Here is a 20,787-nt window from a genome sequence, read left to right on the forward strand (position 1 = left end):
AAACAACGTGTGCCGTAAATCATCCTCCATCATGACAATGCTCAGTGTCACACATTGCTTCTGGTATGGCAATCTCTGTCAAAAACATTACATTGTGTCCTCATCCACCTTATTCACTGGATCAGGCACCGTGCGACTTCTGGCTCTTCCCAAAAGTCAAAATGATTCAGGACATCAGGGCAGCCACAACAGCGCAACTAAAGACACTCACGGAAGAGGACTTTTCAGAACTGCTTCAGAAAGTGTCAAGAATGATGGGATAAGTGTGTTCGAAGCTAGAGGGAGTATTTTGAGGGAGTTTAATGGCAATGTCTTTAATAATTTTTTTTTTAGTTTTATTCACTGCATTGTTTGATCACACCTCGTAGTACTTCTAATTCTTAATTCCATCTCACTTGTTATTAAAATTCTACTCATTCTTTCTCTTTGTTTGCATCTCTTGTGACTCAAAACACCCCTTTACTAATTATGTCTGATTCTTGTAAAAAACATTGTATAGCTGGATTTAACCCAATAAGTTTATTTTATTAAATGTATTCAATCTGATGACAATTATAACAGCTGATAGACTTCATGTTTTCCTCTCGTCTTACTTATTAGTTGTTTTTTTTATATTTGTATTAATTATTTTACTGTTTCCTCTTTTCCAGTATTTTTACTGGTTTGCACAATAGCTATTCATTGTTGCCCCTCCTAGCTAAGAAATAAATAATTACCTTCCTTCTCTACACCTTTATTCCAAATGCATATTTCTATTCATTAATATGCTATCAAGATTCTAACTATTTCCTCAAGCAAGATGTTTTATTGCATCCCCAACAGGATGAGATTTTTAAAATCCTTTTATTTCCCTCCCAAACTACCTCCCCAAAAGGCCTTAAGACCCCTTTTACCACTCCCTTTCCATCTCCCTAATGCTAGATTTTGCTGTGATAGTTTTGAAAATTTGGTCATAGACTATTTTCTTTTGCAGAACATCTCTATTTGTAAAGTAAAAAATGCTTAGCCTTAACTGAATGTCACTGACGTAATTTAATTGTGCCAAATTATAAATCATGTACAAAAGATTATTTCTTTTTAGATAAATCTTAAAGATTTATCAGGTAGTGACACTTCCCAACCTAAAATGCCATAAAGGTTTCTAGTGAGTGCACTAATATAAAATTCAAACTCTTCAGATCATCTTACAAAAAAAAACTTTTATGATCTGGATCCTAGCTGACTTCACCAAACACACCTCATAACATTTTCTTTTTTCCCCTTTGCTCCTCAAGCTCCAAACATAGTGGCCCTTCTTTGGGTTCTCTGAACATGCCAAACTCATTCCTGCATTAATATCTTAGCACCACCTCTCCCCTATCTGGAAAAGCCATCTCTATGATCATGGCATGGCTGACTCTTTACTCCTTGGTTAAACATTAGCTTCATAGTAAAGTGTGTCTCTGAACATGCAATCCATACTGTCACTACCACATCACATCATTCAATTATACTTCTTTACACAGAACTTATTATTTCATGTTTTACTTGTTCATTATCAATCTTTGCCCATCAAATATAATCTACAGCAGTGCAGGGATTTTGTCTGCTTTGTTTATCACTGTATTCATATGCCTAGAACATAGCAAGCATTGATAAATAACTAGAATGAATTGTGTATATCTAAGTGCAGAATGTAATCAGAAGTATATTTATCAGGTCAAATAATTATACAAACATTGCTGTACAAGGATGGTAATGTTGTCATAACTGAACCACTAGCCACCATGCAGAGCCTCATACAGTAATTCAAAATATTAATTTGTCAGCCAATGTACAATATCATAATTCAGATATTTGAAAGGCTCTGTAAACGTGTTTATATCTGATTGCACAGGTTGGTTGGAAACTGAATATATCTGGACTCTCTAATCTGTTTACTCTTACCCGCTAATCTATTTCTAGTGTTTTCATATTTAATCACTGTTTTCTTCACAGTATGTTTTATTATGTGGCAAGACAAATCATTTTTCTCTTTCCCCATTTATTCTATTTTAAAAAAATAAGTCTGTGTTCTTCTCAAATATTTATTCTTCTAAATAAACTTTAGAGTTGGTAAAATTTATTAAAATAAAGTTGCTGAGATTTTGAGAAATTGTTAAATTTATTTTAAGGATCTATATAATATATATCAGTGGTTCTCAACCTGTGGGTCGTGACCCCTTTGGGGATCGAATGACCCTTTCACAGGGGTCGCCTAAGACCATCGGAAAACAAAAAGATATTTACATTACGATTCATAATAGTAGCAAAATTACAGTTATAGAGTAGCAACGAAAATAATTTTATGGTTGGGGTCACCACAACATGAGGAACTGTATTAAGGGGTCGCGGCATTAGGAAGGTTGAGAACCGCTGATATATATTATATAGGATAATATATAAATAATATATATTAATTATATTATTATATGAGGTAAATTTAAATTTATATTTTACCTTATTTAAGGTTAATATTAAATAACCAACCAAGAACAAAACATGCTTCAGATTAGGTTAAGTACATTTATAAAGAATTCATCATAAATTTTATTACTGAACATTTACTTTTAGCTGCTACTGTGAATGAAATTTTGGACTTGCCAATATACACTCCAATTGATCAGAAGTGAATGAAAAATTATTAGTAATATTAGTCTTGTACCCTTATCATCATGCGCAACTCTTATTATTTCTAAGGTTTCAGATGACCATAATAATTCCAAAGAAGACAGAATCATCTGAATATAATTTTATTTTCAGATACCTTGAGACAGCAACTTATAATGTTGTTATATATTGGTACCACCTATCTGCAAAGCAATTTGCAGAACTTATCAAGAGTATTAAAAAAATTTTAACCTAGTCCAAAGAATCCTTTCTAAGAGAGTTAAGAGATATATTTAGAAATTTATATACAAAGTTGTTCATCAATGTGTTATATACTACAGTGAAACATAATCAGAAATGGGCTAATGGATAAATAAAGTATATATCTATAGGAGAAGCTATTATGCAATAATTAAAAATCATTTTTAGAAGCCAACTTAATGACAGGAGAAAATGCTAGGACATACTGTTAGGTGAAAATTCAGAATACACAGCTGTATTTTTACTATGGCTCCACATGTGTTAGGTATATTAAAAAGTTATTAGCAAAGAAATTATTAGAAAGAAATGCTTCAAGATTCTAATAATGTAATATTCTATTTTGAGAGCTTTCTAAAAATTATAAATTTTCTAATTATAATACTTATCTTTTCAAACACACCCTTTAAGTAAACATTTCTAGTATTTCATGTATAATTTATTGTATATTTCCAACTTTGTACCTCTTTATTATTTAAAATTCTCTACAATATGCACACAGTTTTTATAATAAAAGATAATAAATATATAAAAAATGTTAATTAGAAAGTCACTATGTGCTTCAGCTTCATAATGGGTCAATAGATTCTTTACCTAGGGAGAAAAAAAAAAGTTCTAATACCAGATTAAATATTCTAGATTGATGGTGCTACCACATACACTGTATTCACAATCTATCAGTCCATCAGTCAGAAGGGAATTTGAATCATTCAAGTTGTCAAAGTCACCCACAACAAAGAACTGGCCGCAAATTTTTTTAAGTTTGTAAGCTCTGGATCTTAACATTGTTTTATTTATTATTCCAGCTTGGTTTTAAACTTACAACTCACCTCACTGTGCCCAGTATATAGTACAAGTGGGAAAAGCCTAGAAAAGATTAACCTTCTAGGACCATCTAACTTTTGTTTATTAGGTAAGGCATTCTCTTATAAATAAATCATCTAACTCAGAGATTTATAGTCCATCATGTTTGAAGGGGTTTCTGTTACTCTTCAACAATCAGAAAAATGTGGCTTAGTGTTCACAAGGGGGGAAAAAGGATTATGTGAAAAAAAATTTACAAAGTAAAACCTACTGACACAAAAGTTCTTCTCAGTGTATCTCTGACAAACCTAAACCCAAAATAATTTTAGGTAAAGATCTAAAGGATGAATGGGCTCAATTCAACCTAATAGTAACTAAACTGCTGAACAAATCACTCATGTGTAGTCACTACAATGCCTTTTAGATACAGCTGCTGCTGCATATTTAGGTCCTGGCATTAATGTTAGTACACAAGATTGAAAAAAATTTCGGTATCTATTACTGTCACAGAAATTTCAAATTTTACAGTGTATAAGTCAATTTTAAATAATTATCTCATTCGTTCCTCACAAATTTCCTTTAAAGTTGGCAAATATTATTATCCCGATTTTAGAGTAAGTTGTGTGTCTACTGCTAATGCTAGTTACTTAATTCTACATCTCTGATTCCTATTTCAGTATTATTCCAACAAGAATGTAAGCTCCAAGAGGGTAGAGACTTCTCCCAGCTCCTAGAAGAGTGCCTGGCACATAGAGTCATTGAAATATTTGCTGACTGTAGCAATGAATAAATTTCCTCTATAGAACTATGCATAAGAAGCCAAAACAATGGGGGGAAATCAATATAATTCCTTCAATGCTATTGTGAATAAGAGAACAATCTAAAATCTTCTGATAATACAAATAGTAGTTGTATTTTATCTATCTTATGATACAGCATGCAGGGATGAATTTATTTGTATAAAACAAGAATGTTTCAATGTGACTGTATCAAGACTTATTTAATATATTCTTTAGCAATTTTATTAAACATCTAATTAATAGCCTTCCAAAAAATAGTCGCTCATGAGTTAAATTTTCTTTTTAATACAGAATGACTCATCTATATCTGATCATAATGATTTACTCAAAAAAGAAAAAAAGACGTAATAGGAAACTAATTTTTCTTTCCCAGAAGTAGTAAAATATTTGTACAACCCATTCATTTATAAAACAAGTAATAAATCTTTGGCTGACATGATCATCTTTAAATTTATATTTCAGAAACTTGAGTGTTCATGAAGCAAGATGGAATATACGCATTTTATAAAATGTTGCAAGTTATCCTCTTTGCCTCCTCTATACCTTCAAATAAAATTAGAGTTAAAATTATATAATTAAAATTATAAAACGTCCATCCTTTTGACCTTCACCAATTATTTGAAAGTATTTGTTTAATACAAGGGCTGTTAACCTATTTTTGGGGTGAAGGTTCACACAATGTTTTTGAGACGCTCAGGAAAGTCAGAAAAAAAGATGCATACCCACAAAGTATTCTACATATATACATTGAGGAGAGAAACTATTCTTATGGACATGTGCTTTAGAACAATTACAACCATTACACTACTCAAAGAAATATATGTTCTTAAAAACTTGTTTCTGTTATTTATATTATTCAATATTTCTGCTAAAGGACAAGGCGTTTGCCAATGTTGTTTACAAAGGGGGCAAACAGCGATCATAAAATTCTGTTATAAATTTTGGGATCAGAATAGGAATACATTTGATCTTAAGAGTTTTAACTCCAAGCTTAAGGTAATCTAATTCCATTTTTCCCCTCACTCTACTGAAGTGTAAAAACAAAAAGATTATTACTGAAATATAACAAGAAATATTTTAATGATGGATTGAAATCGAATTTACTATTAACGCACTGAAATATTCTATTTTTAAAAGGAAAACAGTCACACATCAGTATAAATATATAATAACCAATCATGGAAAAATGTATATTAAGAATTATGGTGAAACACTAACCACAAAAGTCAAATATATTGTGCTATTAATGTTTCCTTTTATTAAAATAATTACTAAGCTTCAATAATGACTCTAATCAGTAGATATTTTTCAAAGCATATAAATAATCTGATATTTTACGGTTTTATCCATGCTCTAATTTCATCAATATTAGGCTTACCTTTCCTTTTGGTCCAGAGTGCTTAAAACATGAAAAAGAAAAAAAATGTAAGAGGCAAGACCTCATTTGTGATATATCATTGTAGTTTTAGTAACTGCAGTCAATAAGGCAAAACTCTAAAGTGATTAATTTTTTTAAATACATTATTGATACATGTTATATACTACTATGTTTTGGATCTTGTCAGATATAAAAATCATTTTTCAATTTTTGTCAATATAGGAAATACTTTATTTCTAAACATATTTAAGAAAAAAGAATGTACAAGGATATGAAAAATTACTGAAAGAGCCTTATTTAACTATCCAACATTTAAGGATACATTTTATTTTAGAGTAACTATGTAAACAATCTTCAAGGAACAATACAATGTCCTGAAAACTATAAAATTTTTAGTGGTTCCAACCCTGTTATTAGCTGTGATTATTTGCTTCTGAGTAAAAAAAAAAAAAAAATTAAGGTTGAAACTTTTGCACGAAAGCCTTAGATTAAATACAGTATATGGTCTGCAACATAAACCATATAGGAAAGACCTGGGATTTAAAATCATGGTCTCTAATCAAAAGTTCAATGTATAAAAGGTGGCCACCCTTCTCCACAGTTCATAGAAAATCTAAAAAGCTATTAATAGTAATTAAGAGTAAACTTACAAAAATCCTCAATTTAGGACAAGATTTGCATACTAGAAATATTCTTCTTTATTATAAAAGGAACTAAATACTCAGAACTCTAAACAAAACACAGTTTACAAAATCCGAGTCCCCATATTATCGCTTGTATTCCTGTCATGTGGAGCACACAAGTAAAATATCAATTTAATCCTGCCTAGTAAAGTAATATGGTAACTTGGTTTTACATATATGACGTTGAAAAGAAACACTTATTTTTAAAAAATATTTTCAATAGTAAAGAAAAAGATTATTATAAACTTATATGATACCATATTTCAAATTTTACCTCTGCTATTAAAAAATGGGATAATCTGCATAAAATAAGTTTATGTTGGATAAATGACATAAAATGAGGGAATATTATTATTATACCCATTAAAGTGAAACAAACTATAAGCATAAACTTTATATATTTATTTATATATTTACTTCTTACAGAATTATATTTCCAGGAAAATTAAAATGAAAACCAAAAGTTAGGTACTAATCTAGCCATTTCCAACTCTATATTCTTGTGCCTAAGAAGTGAGAAGAGTTTAGTACTCTCTTATTTTTGTTTTGTTTTTTTAAACTCACCTGTATAGAGTAAAAGAAAGAGGTAGAACACCTAGTAGCAATAGAAGAAATAGGTTTGGTTCTTTCCAATACACACACACACACACACACACACACACACACACACACACACACCCATGCTCATTTCTCTTATCCTTGAAAAATTCATTTATTATGACATGATACCGAATTTATAAGTCATGGCACTTCTACAAGATTCTTCAATATGTGTTTATTTCAAGCCCTGCCCTAGAGGAGCTTACGTTTTAAAACAAAACATAACAAAAAGGCTTTTAAAAAATGGGAAGGGAAGCCATAACTAGTAATCTAGGGCTTTGTAAAAACGTTAACTTACATTCTTGTTGGACTGTTTCATTCTTGAACTAGTGGTGTACTAGTGCTCTTAAAATTAAAAAAAAAAAAAAGGAAAGAAGACTGATTGATTCTACTATCTATGACCTGATTTAGGACTTCAAAAATATTGTTTCAAAGTAGTGCTTTTAATTAATAATTAAATCTTTCTTATTCCAGTAGCCCATTTTCCCATTTATGGTTTATATATGCTTTGTGGACATTCATTTTCCCCTATGGACCTTACAAGCCTTTTCACCTACCCTTAATAAAAAGCAAAAGAAAGTGAAAATGTAAATAAAACATAAACAAGTAAATGTGCTCTTTTAGCAAGTCTGATTAAAATTAGGGGTGAAAGTGGTATAGAGGTATATATATATATATATATATATTTCTTAATTTCTGTGTTTCTTTGTCCATACCAATACTATCCTCCTCCATTACTAGCAGTGTATAAACAACCTATCTTTTACATATGAATTAAATTAATATTTGGAATAGCAGTAAGAAAATAGACTGGAATCGTAATATTCTCCCAAATAGTGGCTAATCTGATTCGAGATTTTAACAATCTTTATTCATTCCTTTTAGATTAAAAAGGTGTGACATACTTGTTCCCATATCTTACTAGAGAACTATAAATTACAAAATGCAGGTCTGATTAACTTAAGAGACAAGTTATACCACTCACCCCAAGAATAGACTGTGTGTGTGAATTACCAGCTGGTGGCATTTCCTTTCATTTCAATTAAGAGTTAAGAAAATAAGAAAAATTAGAAGCCAGTGTGCTTACCCTCATCTGAGGCCTGACAATCGTGCCAACACCACACTAATTAAAACCAAAGGGCTTGTAGCAAACATCTTAGGCGAAGGCTTTCTTCATGATTTTGAAGAAAGTGGTTCCTACTGCATGCAGTGTTTTCTTTTAGCTAGTACACTCAAAAGCTACTTAATGCTTCCTTGTGAATGCTTTACTACTCCCTTCTCTGTTAATAGTACTACGCATAATTTGTGTATCTCTGCTGCTGCACCTACCCACGTAATCATGTTTGCTTGTCTTTCTGACCTCTAACCTCTACCCTAATCAAACTTGAGCTTCAAGACAAGGACTTTGTCCTATTCCTTTGACTACTCTGCCTCATCTATGCCCGGTATGCAGAATGAAATTACTCAATGTTTTCAAAGGAAGAAAACTGAAAAAACTTTCAATGACTTGTCTTTGAATTTCAAAATCTTTTTAATGATACACTGCAATAGGAGTAAGAAATATTTATTCTGTAAATAGGAGACAAACATAAGTAGAATCTGCTCTGCTGACCTGACTCTTCAGGTTTTTCTTATTGCCCCTAGTACTTCCTGTCAAGTATTTTAACTCTGCATTATTTCTATAAATACAAATTAATTCAGGTTTTTTTTTTAAAAGAAACAATATTTTACTAGTAAATACCAGTTCCTATTAACAGAATCTTTTATACAGATGAGCAATGATACACATGCAAGGTATAACAGGTGCTGACACCTAGAATAAAACAAAACAATCCAATTTCCAGACTGAAATCAGATTTTTAACATTACCAATGACGAAAGGAGGGATGGGGAGAATAGATCACAGTGCAAATAATTCCAAACTAACAGATAACTTCAAAAGCAATAATAATTTTGGTTGTAGAATATATCACTTGATTATAAATTATTTCAATTTAAACCACATTTTCAGAATATCAAGATCACAGATCTTTATCAGTGATGTATTCTATCAATGTGATCACTGTGTGAGAAACTATGCCTTCTACCTTTCTTTACTCTCCCTTTATTATTTATTCTCATGTATGTGCCACATGTAGGCCAGATAACTTGATTTGTGTACTTTACAGTAAAGCAAGCCAATTTTTGGTATGTGCTGTAATTTAACTTCCTTTTTAATTGAATTTCTCAAATATGTTATGTGAAAACTATGACAAAAATAATATATTTAAGCAAAAAAAGTTTTCTTACTAACATATGAAAAAGATTTAAGGTTTTTAAGTAAAAAATCTATGACATAGCAAATCTATATAAATAGTAAATTAGCACGGGTTTCTAACAAGACACATTTTCTGAATGAGTAGCAGTCTAGAGTGACATTTTTAAATAATGAAGAACAGCATCTAGCATACATACTAAATCTTTAAATTTTACTACTTCTAAAAAATGTTATGCAATAATTCATAATGTAAGAAATAAAGGGATTATTTATTTAATTGCTGGAGTCTAAGAATTTCTTAGTCAGTGGAAATTGACTCAGAACTAAAATTTCATAACCATCCAAAAACGGTTATGAAAAAGCTCAAAAGCATTTAGAACACCAAATTTCCCCCACTGTTACTCTCATTATTTCAAGGTTGAAGTAATACCTTCACAATCAGTGAAAACATCCAAATCTACTAAAACTACTAAAACAAAATTTTCTCATGTAAAATTAATAATGTGATTTATTTTGATACCATAAAATCCTACAAATCTTATAAAGTAAGGTAATAACTGTAGTTTTACTCATCAGGGCTAAACCACCAGCTAAAGATTTTTCTGTCCAATGTTGTAAGTTCAGTGCTGTAAAATTAGAAAAATTCAACTGGAATATAATGCAATAGAATGGCTTTCATTTAAAAAGCCTCTATTTACAGAATGTGATTTATTCAAAAGCAGATATAAAATAATAAAATTCTAGGATATGAATTATTTCAGAGACATGAATATATCTTTACAGGCAATGGAAACACAATAAAATTCCACATTGTTTAAAAAAAAAAGTGAAAAAACACTTATTAAATGGATAGTATGTATATACTAAACAAAGGCAATTAGAATCCTTACCTTTGAGCTGCTGTTTTTACTAATGGTGTCTGTGCATTGGCATGATGAAAACGTCTACCATAAAGTACAGTTCCAGAAGATAGTGATGCATTCTGTGTATTTTCACTGCAAATTCAAGAAACAAAGAATAATTTGAACAGGGGAAAATTACATACACATATGCAAAATAAATCCCCTTTAAAATATAAGCACATGCACGAAAAACTTTTACCACTTAAAAAAAAATGTATAGATAAACTCAACTGGCGATGTTAAATTATCCATTAGTAGTTTTCTACTTTCTGAATTTGGTCTCTGAATGTTTCCAATCCAGTTCATGAAAGAAGATGAACAGTAGAAGAATACAAGAGTAGAAATCAGGAATCCTAAATAAATGCTTTGTACTATAAGATTTCTAATAAATTTATTCCAATATATTTTCTCTCCTTATTCTCTATTTAGGGACTATTTATAAAAAACCTTTTAGGGCCGGCTGAGTGGCTCAGTTGGTTAAGAGCTCGCTCAAGGGTTTGAGCTCTGAGCAACAGCGGTTCGATGCCCAGCCCGAGCTGAGCAGCAGCTGAGCTGCCAACATGTGGCAGGATGGCTCAGCTTTAAAAAAATAATAAATAAATAGATAAAAAAATAAATAAGAAAATAAAATAAAAAACCTTTTAAACTATGAAGATTGTAGAGTTTTCTTATATGCCAATAAAAATATGTTAATTGTAAAAGTAAAAAAAGAGTCCTAATGTCCACAATTCCACTCCTGATTTTGCCACTGACTTATAATTTGCATAGCATTTATATACCTCAGTTGTCTGTCTATAAAACAACAAAGTAAAAATGAAATAGTGATTTTCAACCATATTTCTGGGAGATTTAACAGCCCAATCATATCAGTAACAGTGGTTCACTATGACAAGCACTAGGAAAGGTGGGTTATTAACTAGAAGAGAAATAAGAAATCTTTAAAATTAAAAAAAAAAAAAGTCCCTTATGAGATAATCCTGATAAGAGACATGACCATCCACCCAATGATGCTTTCTACTTTTCTTATCATGGCCGAGACTTTACTAACAGTATGAAAGCAAGGTCATCTTACGAAATTCTAGTCTACAGAAATTTTCCTCACAATATTTTTATTTGAAACCAAGAAATCACTGAAATCAACCATACTCCGAAGATTCAAAGCAAAGAATCCACACACTGGGAAAACTCTACCTCTTGGCCCTACTGACAAAGTGATAAGAAAAAGTACAGACTGGGTCAATTGGCCACAAACGTAGTTAGTTTTAGTGTCAAACCCTGTATCTTTTCTGTAGGAAGGTGCAGTGAAGTGCCTATACCTCAATTTCTTATTGTTGCTCAACATATTAAATCCAATTGGGTTGCCTTTCAAAGGTTTTAAACTTTCAGTCTTGTTTCGTCTTGCATATGTCTTCCAGGAATCACTAGAACTAGTAGCAACAATTTCAGATTGACGATTTAGCTGTAAAAGAAAATCCATAAATGTTAAAGAGTCAATAAATACCACGATATGACAATTTATCAACAACGATTTGAAAACCTATTTATTAAAAAGGTAGTAAAAATGTACCAGCTATTAGAGATGGGGGAAGATGACAGTGACATGGACCTAAGAGTAATTCAACTATAATATTTTTTTTCCTAAGGACAACACAAATATAGAGGAACATGGGTATTTATGATATTATTTTCTTTTCACTTAAATATCTCCAAAGATATTTGGGAAAGTTAAAAGAGAAAAACAGAAGGGATAAAGATAGAGGATCTTAGGATAGCTCTTTTCCAAGAGTAAAAAGTAAACATTTCCCCTGCTTAACAGGTCTTACAGCTCTCTGTAGGGCAGTATAGCCAAATATGGCAATAAGCTGTCATTTTAACTCATACAAAGACTTGGCCATAGCATCAAAGTTTCTATATAAAAACAGAAACCGAGATACCTTCATAATTTCACAGTTGCAAATGATAATATAAACATATCAATAACAATCACTTTAGGTAGATCATAATATGACAACAGAATGTGCCATTCCTTGGGAAGGAAGATCTTCTCAACAAAGAAGCCTACTTTTATTACATTCATTACACAGAAGATTTAAAAGCTGATTTCACACTCGAGAGAAAGGTCTTCAGTTCTTAGTGATAATTTACCCAAAACAAAACTTTAAAAGTCATTCTTATATACTTTAATTTTATTTTTGAAAGAAGTTTAATTTTTTATTTTAGTTTTTACTCTAAGAAAATATAGTCATAAGAAGATAGCAACTTGCTTCCCCTCCCCCGAATTACTTTTATAGAAACCTAACAGTTCCCTAAAAAATATCTCACACCAAAATAGTCCTAAGGAGAGAGTTCAGAGTTCATAGTACCAGCATCATTCTTGTCTTTAGGCATATTGACACTACAGAATTACAAAAACAAACCTATTTTGGACATACTGCTTAACACTTTCTCTTCCTTGAGACATTTCTTTACTTCTTAATCTCTTATAGCCATGTACAGAAGGCTTCTTCACTTCTGGTAATGGCATATTAGGTAATGCAGATAAATCTTCACTCCACTCTCTAAAAACAACTAGAAAAACTGGACAAACTACAAATAAAAAAATAAAATAAAAAATCTGTTTCAGGCATCTGAGGGCTACCAAGGCATAAAGAATTAAGAATTGAAGATCAGGGACAAAAAAACTCAAAAATCTGAACCCAGATTCATATTTTTCCCTGAGGTATCTTTTGATTCCAGAAGATGCAGCTGTGAGCTGAGGAGCTAAGATGAATTTCCAACAGACCCAGGGAGCTAAGGAGACAAAAAGTCGAGTTCAAGATCTATCAAGTCCAGAGGGACTTGTAAACACCACCAAATTTGGATGAGGATTATAGACTATGAATAACAGTGAATTAGAACTATAACAGTCCTCTCACAGATTGAAATCCAGCTTCCAATCTTTCAGCCTCCAAGAGTATGTCAGAATTACCTGGCTGATTTGTTAAAACAAACTGCAGTTTCCGATCCTTATAGTTTATTCTGATTCAGTAGGTCTGGAGTGGGCCTAAGAACTTCCATTTCTAACAAGTTCCCAGGTGATGTTGATACCGCAGACCAGGCAACATTTGGAGAACTCTTGGATTAAGGGATCTGAGATTGCTAATGCTCCCAGTTATTGGCCAGAAGTAAACACGTCTCCTCTAGTGGAAGATATATTATCCTAGGCCTCAAATTATCTCTGATTATTCATATCAATACCTACCATTCATAAGCTAGCTCATAAATAAATAAGAAACTGTAATCAAAACCAAGAGAAACAACTGATAATAGGAACAGAATTATAGGGGATAAAAATAATGAGGTTATCACACTTTCACTTCTATTAGTAGGAGAATACAACCAATTCTGCACCTTGGTAACTCTTTTTACACAGAACATATAGTGTTATTGTAGAAAGGTAATGATTTAGGAATCAAACAGACCTGTTGTCGCTTTCTAAACACGTAACTTTCCTCGTAGTACTGAGGTTATTTCACACATTAACAAAGAAATACTCAAACTGCCTATCCCTGAAATGGGCAGATAGAAATTCAGTAACTATTAGATCCTACTCAATTACAAGCACATGTATCTTCAATTAAAAAGCCGATAAATTATTTTACCATAGACAATTGGTCATTAAGCTGCATTCAGCCAAAAAAAAAATTAGGCCTATCCAGTCACTGTGATCTAGGACTATTCGCAGGCTATATTTTAAAAATGCCCTGAGTCAATGGTTCTTAAAGTGTGGTTACTAGATCAGCAGCATCAATCAGCATGACTTGGAAACACTTTAAAACACAAATATCAGGCCCCACTCAGACCTAAATCAGGAACTCTGGGAGTGGGATCCAGCAATCTGTTTATCAAACCTTCCATGTGATTCTGATCTGATGTACACTAATGTTGGAGAGCCACGTCTCTAGGTGACTTTGATACACATCATGTTAAGAGTCTTGGAAGGAAAAAGTTTCCATTAAAGACTGATCAAATAATGTCATTCCTCTATATAGGTAATTACAACTAATATTAATTCAGTGTTTACTGAATAGGCATTATGCTAATTATTTTATATTCAATATCTCAATCTCCATATTTTATACATTTCAGTAGTTCTTCAGACTGGGATTCAGCAACTGCACCTGAAACATCAAGTCAATTACTTGTCAATACTGAATGACAGATAGGATTAACATGTTCAAATTTCCCACTTCAGTTCTTTTTCTCAGCAAAATCTCTTTACTACATGTGATTTAAACTTTATTGAAACTCAAACTAAATAAAGATCACTGAGCTTACAAAGCAAAGTAACTTCTCCAAACTAGTTAAATGGATTTGAAAAAAGAATGATCTAACTCCAAAGCCTATGCTTTCCCCTATTACACTGCATGAGAAATTTTTATAGTGTTATTTGTAGAAATATAAATACTAATTCTTCACAAGAGGCAAAAACAAACAATGTTATTCCAAAAAAAAGACTCAAAATCATTAGGATATAAAACATCTCAAAAAATAAAGAAACTGTACTAAAAGTTCCTTTATATAAATGCAGAAAGTTAATCCTTCCTCTTAAGGATTGTTTAAACTATCTCACCCTATAGGCACAAAACTCAGCTAATTCAACCGTATTTCTGATTAAGTGCTTATACATTTTCAAATTTCCTTTTTGAGAACGCATTTGGGAATAGCAGCTGACAGCCTAAAGCCCAGCAGCTGACAACCTAAAGCCCATCATTAAAGCAAGATCTATACAAGCCAAATTCTTAAATTTCCCATATTTTTGCCTATAGGTTACTAGGATCAACCACTTCAATCAGCAACAAGTCAACTAGTACTTCTAGCTTTGTCAGATAATTATATCTCATAAATAACATTTATTATATTGTCAGATCCCCTTAAACAAGGTTCCCTAACATTTGTTACACTTAGAAAGTAGCTGGGGGGGAGGGGAGGGAGTGCAGGGGAGGCGAGATCATTTCCATAGGAGAATCACAGGATGTAAATTGGTTAAAGATTCTCTTATCACACAATTACACACCTACAGGACACAATTCCAGCTAATAGAAAATCTAGAGCTGTTTAATTAAAATACAACATAAAAATTATTTTACATGCCTGGCACATCTACTTCTCTCTGCCTAATAAATAATTTTTATTTTTTATTTTATTTGTGCTCTTGGTAATCTACATCAAATCACTGGGGGAATAAGGTATAAATAAGTAAAAACTGAGCCACTTATCATTGTCTCAAGATTAGAGTACTACTACTATTAAAGTCAAGATGATACATTCAATCTGGAGGTTTTCCTACTCTCCATCCCCCTCTTTAACAACCTAAAATGGTTTTCTAGCGAATTCAAGCAGAACATCAGGAGAACTATTATGTACAGATGGATTCGCATAAAATAATCACGTGTTACAAAACCAATTATAAACATGGGCCTTACTGATGTCAGGTAAACAACTATAAATACATCATAATCAGCAAAAGAAAATCAGTTTACAAAGATTCAATAATACTGCATTTAATAATGCTAAATGCAGCTATTTATGGAAGACTTGCTAGTGTCATGCACTATGTAGATTACAGACTCATAATTCTCACAACCATCCTAAAAAGTGGGCAATTAGCAGGTCTAGAGTATTCTGCCTGATTACTTTAATATACCACCCATCCAAAAGCTATACATTTCCCTCACTTGGATAGCAACCCATTTACACAGTGTAAACAACTGTACAGGGAATCACCAAACTCTTTCTCTAAAGGGTCAGACAGCAAATATTTTAGGCTTTGTGAGTCACACAGTCTCTATCAAAACTACTCAACTCTGTCCAAATAATTTAAATCTGTTGTTGTAGCATAAAAGCAGTCATAGACAATATATAAACGTATGAGCACAGCTTTTCCAATACGGACAAAACTTTGAATTTCATATAATTTTCACATGTCATGAAATAGTATTGTTCTGATTTTTTTTAGCCATTTAAAAAATGTAAAAACCATTCCTATTCTAGTTCATAGACCATAGGTTGTAGGCTGGATTTGGCCTGTGAGCCTTCGTTTGCCAAGCTCTGTATTATAACATTAAACATTAAGTGACTGATGAGCATAGCCAGTTACTAGAAATTAAGCTCCATAGGAACAAGAAACACATACCGTATTTGGTGCCTGAATATTTCACTGGACTGCTAAGTGTGCAAAAATTATCAATATGTGATATCTTCCACCCAAACTTATTATACATCAGTCAATTTGACCAAAACCAAGTATGCGAGAAATTTAGTACCTAAGAATTTCAGATAAGATAACCTAAAAGAAATCAATTAAATTGATCATTAGACATTAAAAATGTATGTTAAAGGCATTTAAATTCTTAAAAACAAAATGGAAACAGTAAAGAAAGACTAGACTATGGGGGCTGGCCGAGTGGCACGTCGGTTAGGAGTTGGCTTGGGACGCCAGCTCTGAGCAGCAGGGCCCTGGTTCGGAACCCACATGAGGGCCAGTGATGCTGCACCCTCTACAGCTAAGATGGTGAACAACAGCTCGACCTGGAGCTGGGCTGCCGTGAGTCGCCAGAGACAGCATAGGCTGCAGTGGGGCTGGCCGGCAGCTGGCGTGTGCTTTCGTGAGCCGCTGTGAGCCACCGTCCAATGGCCAGCAAGTGACTGCCTCACCCAGGAAGAGCGCAATGATAATACCAACATGGGCTAGTGAAGTGATGTCCTCCATAACTAGACTGAGAAACAAAAGGACAGCAACTTGTCTGTTCCCCTTCTCCAATTACCCAATAAAATCTTTAAAAAAAAAAACCAAACTAGCCTATGGAAAAAATTATTGAAAGAGAACCAATAGAAGTTCTACAAATGATGTCATTGAAATGTTTTTAAAAAAGGAAAAACTACATGGATAGATTAAATGGCAGGTTAGATATGGCTGAAGATAAAAGTGAAATGGGGTGGCATCGCACGGGGGAGGCCAGGTCCAAGAGAGGTGCAGGCCAGACGTACAAAGCGAAGGGGAAGAGGCAACGTGAGAGCCACACCAGGCCCCCAGGAAGGTTGGGGAGGCTCAGCGCTCCGGCCACGGCCAGGTGGGGAAGGAGGGTGGTATGCACACCCAAGAAGATGGTGGGAGGGTACTGCGGTACCAGCTTCACCACGAGGGCAGCTGGAAATGACGAGATCCTTAAGTTGAACATAGAGGGGACCAGATTTAGTACCTCAAAACAGACTCTGAGATAGATTGCAGATTCTTTTCTTTCCAGTTTGCTGAATGGAAAAATTTCAACACTTCGAGATGAAACTGGTGTCATATTTATTGATAGAGATCCAGTAGCATTTGTACTCATTTTAAATTTATTTCAGCCAAAACAACTAAACTTAAGGGGAACGCGTATTAATGTTCTCAGGCATGAAGCAGAATTGTATGCTATCACTCCATTAGTAAGGCTTTTCTTATGTGAACTGAACACTCCTCTTGTGGCAGTGTCCTTTTTCAAACAACACAACTGATCCTCTGCTGATTCTAGGAATGAACTCAATTCTATAGAAGGTAAAGCTGGGGGAAATGGTACCCCAACTGTTCTCTCTGGAAATGGAGAAGAAACTGTTAGGCTAGGATTTTCTATGGATCCATGAAAGGTGCTAACAGAAGCTGGCCATCACAACTAGATTGTAGCTGCATGTGCCCATTTTGTTGTGTGTTAAAGAATTAAAGAATCTTCAGGGTGGTAACAAGTGTTTACAAGCCCACATTTGGATTGGACTGAATGAATAGCTTTAAATGCAAAAGTGGTCGGAGATCCACATGGAGACAAACATGGTTGCTGTTGCCTCAGAGAGTAGCATCATCTTAGGGAGTGTTCAAAATGGAGTGAAATTGGAGTGTTCAGCCTTGGTGTTCCTGTAGATGCTCTCTTCTTTATTGGTAACCAGTTGGTGGTCACAAGTTATACAGCGAAGGTGGGACTGTGGAATGCTGTCAGTTAGCAGGTTCAAGATGTTGTTCCTATAACTAGTTATGACACTGCTGGGTCATTCCCTCTACAAGGATCTAACAATGGATCAATATAGTGCAGATATGCACAAATTGCTTTTGTGAATGAAGAGACAATGATCTTGTAACTGGACTTTATGATGATCCTTCAAATAATGCTACTACTGCTTTGAGTGTTTACCTCACACCCAAAACAAGTGTCAGTGGTAACTAGATTGAGAATGCCTATGGTATGAACTCTGGAGCAGTATGAGTTATTGTGCAGTACCAAGAGACAGTTGGGTCAGGCCCTCAGCTTTTTTAGACTTTTATACAATAGTTCACTGAAGATACTTTCTCTGGAGGAGACAGAAAGTCATGGAAGGTATTCCTTTGGAAATGACATAGGGCCTTATGGAGAGTGAGATGATCAATAGGTGTTTATTCAGAAAGTTGTAGGCTGGCCGAGTGGTCCGTTGGTTAAAAGCTGGCTTGGGACACCAGAGGGCCCTGGTTCGGATTCCACATGAGGATCAGTGACACTGCCCTCTACAGCTAAGATGCTGAACACAGCTCAACATGGAGCTGGGCTGCCATGAGTCGTCGGCGACGGTGTAGGCTGCAGCCACTGCTGCAGTGGGTTGCCACGGGCTACCGTATGTAGCCAGCAGCCACCGTGAGCGGCCATCCAGAAGCCAGCGACTGATCTGCCTCACCCAGGAAGAGTGCAATGATGGTGCCAACTTGGGCCAGTGAAGCGACGTCCTCCACAACTAGACTGAAGAGCAGGAGGACAGCAGCTTGTCTGTTCCCCTTCCCCCAATTCCCCAGTGCTGTTCCCATCCCCCAACTCCCCAATAAAAATCTTAAAAAAAAAGAAAGTTGTTCCATCTCTAACAAGCTGTTTGTAAGACTCTCATCTACTGGGAAAAGGATATGTGAGATCCAAGTTGTTGACTGTACTACAGTATCCTCATTTACAGTGAAAGAATGTGAGAGGTCCAGTAGAATGGATTCAAGGCTACGGTGCTACTTGTTCACAAGCCATACAAATGGCAGCATTCAAATGTGGGATCTGACCATTGCCATAGATATGGTTAACAAAAGTGAAGATAAGGATATAGGTGGTCCCACAGTAGAAGAGCTACTAAAATTACTGGATCAGCGTGATCTGAGTACATCTCGCTGTGCTACTCCTAACATCAGTCCAGCAACTTCTGTGGTTTAGCATAGCTGTCTTCATTAATCAAATTCTAGCCTTCAGCTCCAGTACCATGAAACCATCCACGAAGCAGCTACTTATGGTTCCATGAGGCCTTACAGAGTCCTTCGTTAGCAAGAGAAAGGAGGACCAAGAGCTTTCTCAGTTGTAGGGGCTTCCAGACTACTAATTTGAACAGAAATGTAGAAAGAGCTGTGCCTGAAAATGGAAAGCTGGGTCCAATACAAGCTGAAGTAAAGTGGGCAATGGGAACGTAATGTGTCTGAGAGCAAGTCTCCTGGAACAGAGATAAAAATTGTGAGAATTAGATATTGGATTGGAAGTGCATAAAATAGCTAAAGCTTGTCTAGAATCCAAAAAAGGTCATCAGAAGATGAAAATGAAAATACAGTGGAGTTAAGAAAGAAAGGATTTGGAGAATTCCTTGGAAGAAAGTTCCCTATCTGGCCTTGTTCCCAAGTACTTCTGATGGAGGGACTGACTCAACTGGTACTATGTTTCCATCCCCTACAAAGACCACTCCATCCCTTGGGCATAACAGAAGTGATTCTTCAGGTCAAGAGTATAGCTTGTGAAAACTCACCAAAATGAGTAGCTGTTTTGCTAATTTAGATGAAAGCTAAACTTACTGGATTTCAATGCATTTGCTTTTACACCAAACTTTACAAATTAAAACTGGACTTCATTTAGCATCTTTTTAATAGAATTACCTGGAGTAAGGAGATAAAATAACTCTATCTCTTTTGACCTTTTTGAAGACTTTTTTGTTTTACAAGTAAACTTAACTAATACTTTGTGAAGCAAGAGGCCATTTCACTGTGCAGGTAATCCCAGGATTTTGGAACTATAGTACCATATCTTAATAAGATGATGCCAATATAAATAAGCACCACTTTATAAAGCATCGGAACCAAGCGACTGCATTCCCAATCTTGACTATGCCTGAGACTTGTCTTGCAATGCTATCTTTTTTTTTTTTAAAGATTTTATTGGGGAACTGGGGGAGGGAAACAGAGTTGGGGAATCAGGGAAGGGGAATAGACAAGTTGCTGTCCTTTTGTTCTTCAGTCTAGTTGTGGAGGATGTCACTTCACTGGCCCATGTTGGTATTATCATTGTGTTATTCCCAGGTGAGGCAGTCACTCGCCGGTCATTGGAGGGCCCCTCACAGCGGCTCACGGTAGCTCACGCCGGCCACCAGCCATTCACGGTAGCTCACGGCAGCCCACTGCAGCAGGAGCTGCAGCCTACGCCATCGC

The 20,787-nt window shown here is 34.3% G+C and overlaps 2 protein-coding genes across 5 annotated transcripts in view; one reads left to right on the forward strand and one right to left on the reverse strand.

Annotated features, from left to right (window-relative positions):
* SENP6 (SUMO specific peptidase 6) overlaps window positions 1–20,787 on the reverse strand; it is a 115,672-nt gene that overhangs the window by 54,700 nt on the left and 40,185 nt on the right. For 2 of the 4 annotated variants that reach the window (XM_019651540.1, XM_019651538.1), the window contains exons 4-6: window positions 11,627–11,769; window positions 10,299–10,403; window positions 5,869–5,889 (exon numbers count right to left, since the gene is read on the reverse strand). In XM_019651540.1, coding sequence (XP_019507085.1) covers window positions 5,869–5,889; window positions 10,299–10,403; window positions 11,627–11,769 — 269 coding nt within the window. Of the gene's footprint in view, window positions 1–5,868; window positions 5,890–10,298; window positions 10,404–11,626; window positions 11,772–20,787 lie in introns of all 4 variants that reach the window. The other 2 variants (XM_019651542.1, XM_019651539.1) reach the window with 2 other exon arrangements.
* Window positions 17,457–20,141, forward strand: KCTD3 (potassium channel tetramerization domain containing 3). Its single transcript, XM_019651543.1, is given in 14 exon segments — window positions 17,457–17,793; window positions 17,796–17,829; window positions 17,831–18,148; window positions 18,150–18,202; window positions 18,205–18,397; window positions 18,399–18,438; window positions 18,440–18,642; window positions 18,644–18,774; window positions 19,185–19,628; window positions 19,631–19,781; window positions 19,783–19,821; window positions 19,823–19,881; window positions 19,884–19,961; window positions 19,964–20,141. Coding segments are annotated over 14 exon segments (2,220 nt in total). The 3' UTR covers window positions 20,104–20,141.

This window comes from Hipposideros armiger, unplaced genomic scaffold (assembly GCF_001890085.2).
Source record: "Hipposideros armiger isolate ML-2016 unplaced genomic scaffold, ASM189008v1 scaffold_162, whole genome shotgun sequence".
Classification (NCBI taxonomy): domain Eukaryota; kingdom Metazoa; phylum Chordata; class Mammalia; order Chiroptera; family Hipposideridae; genus Hipposideros; species Hipposideros armiger.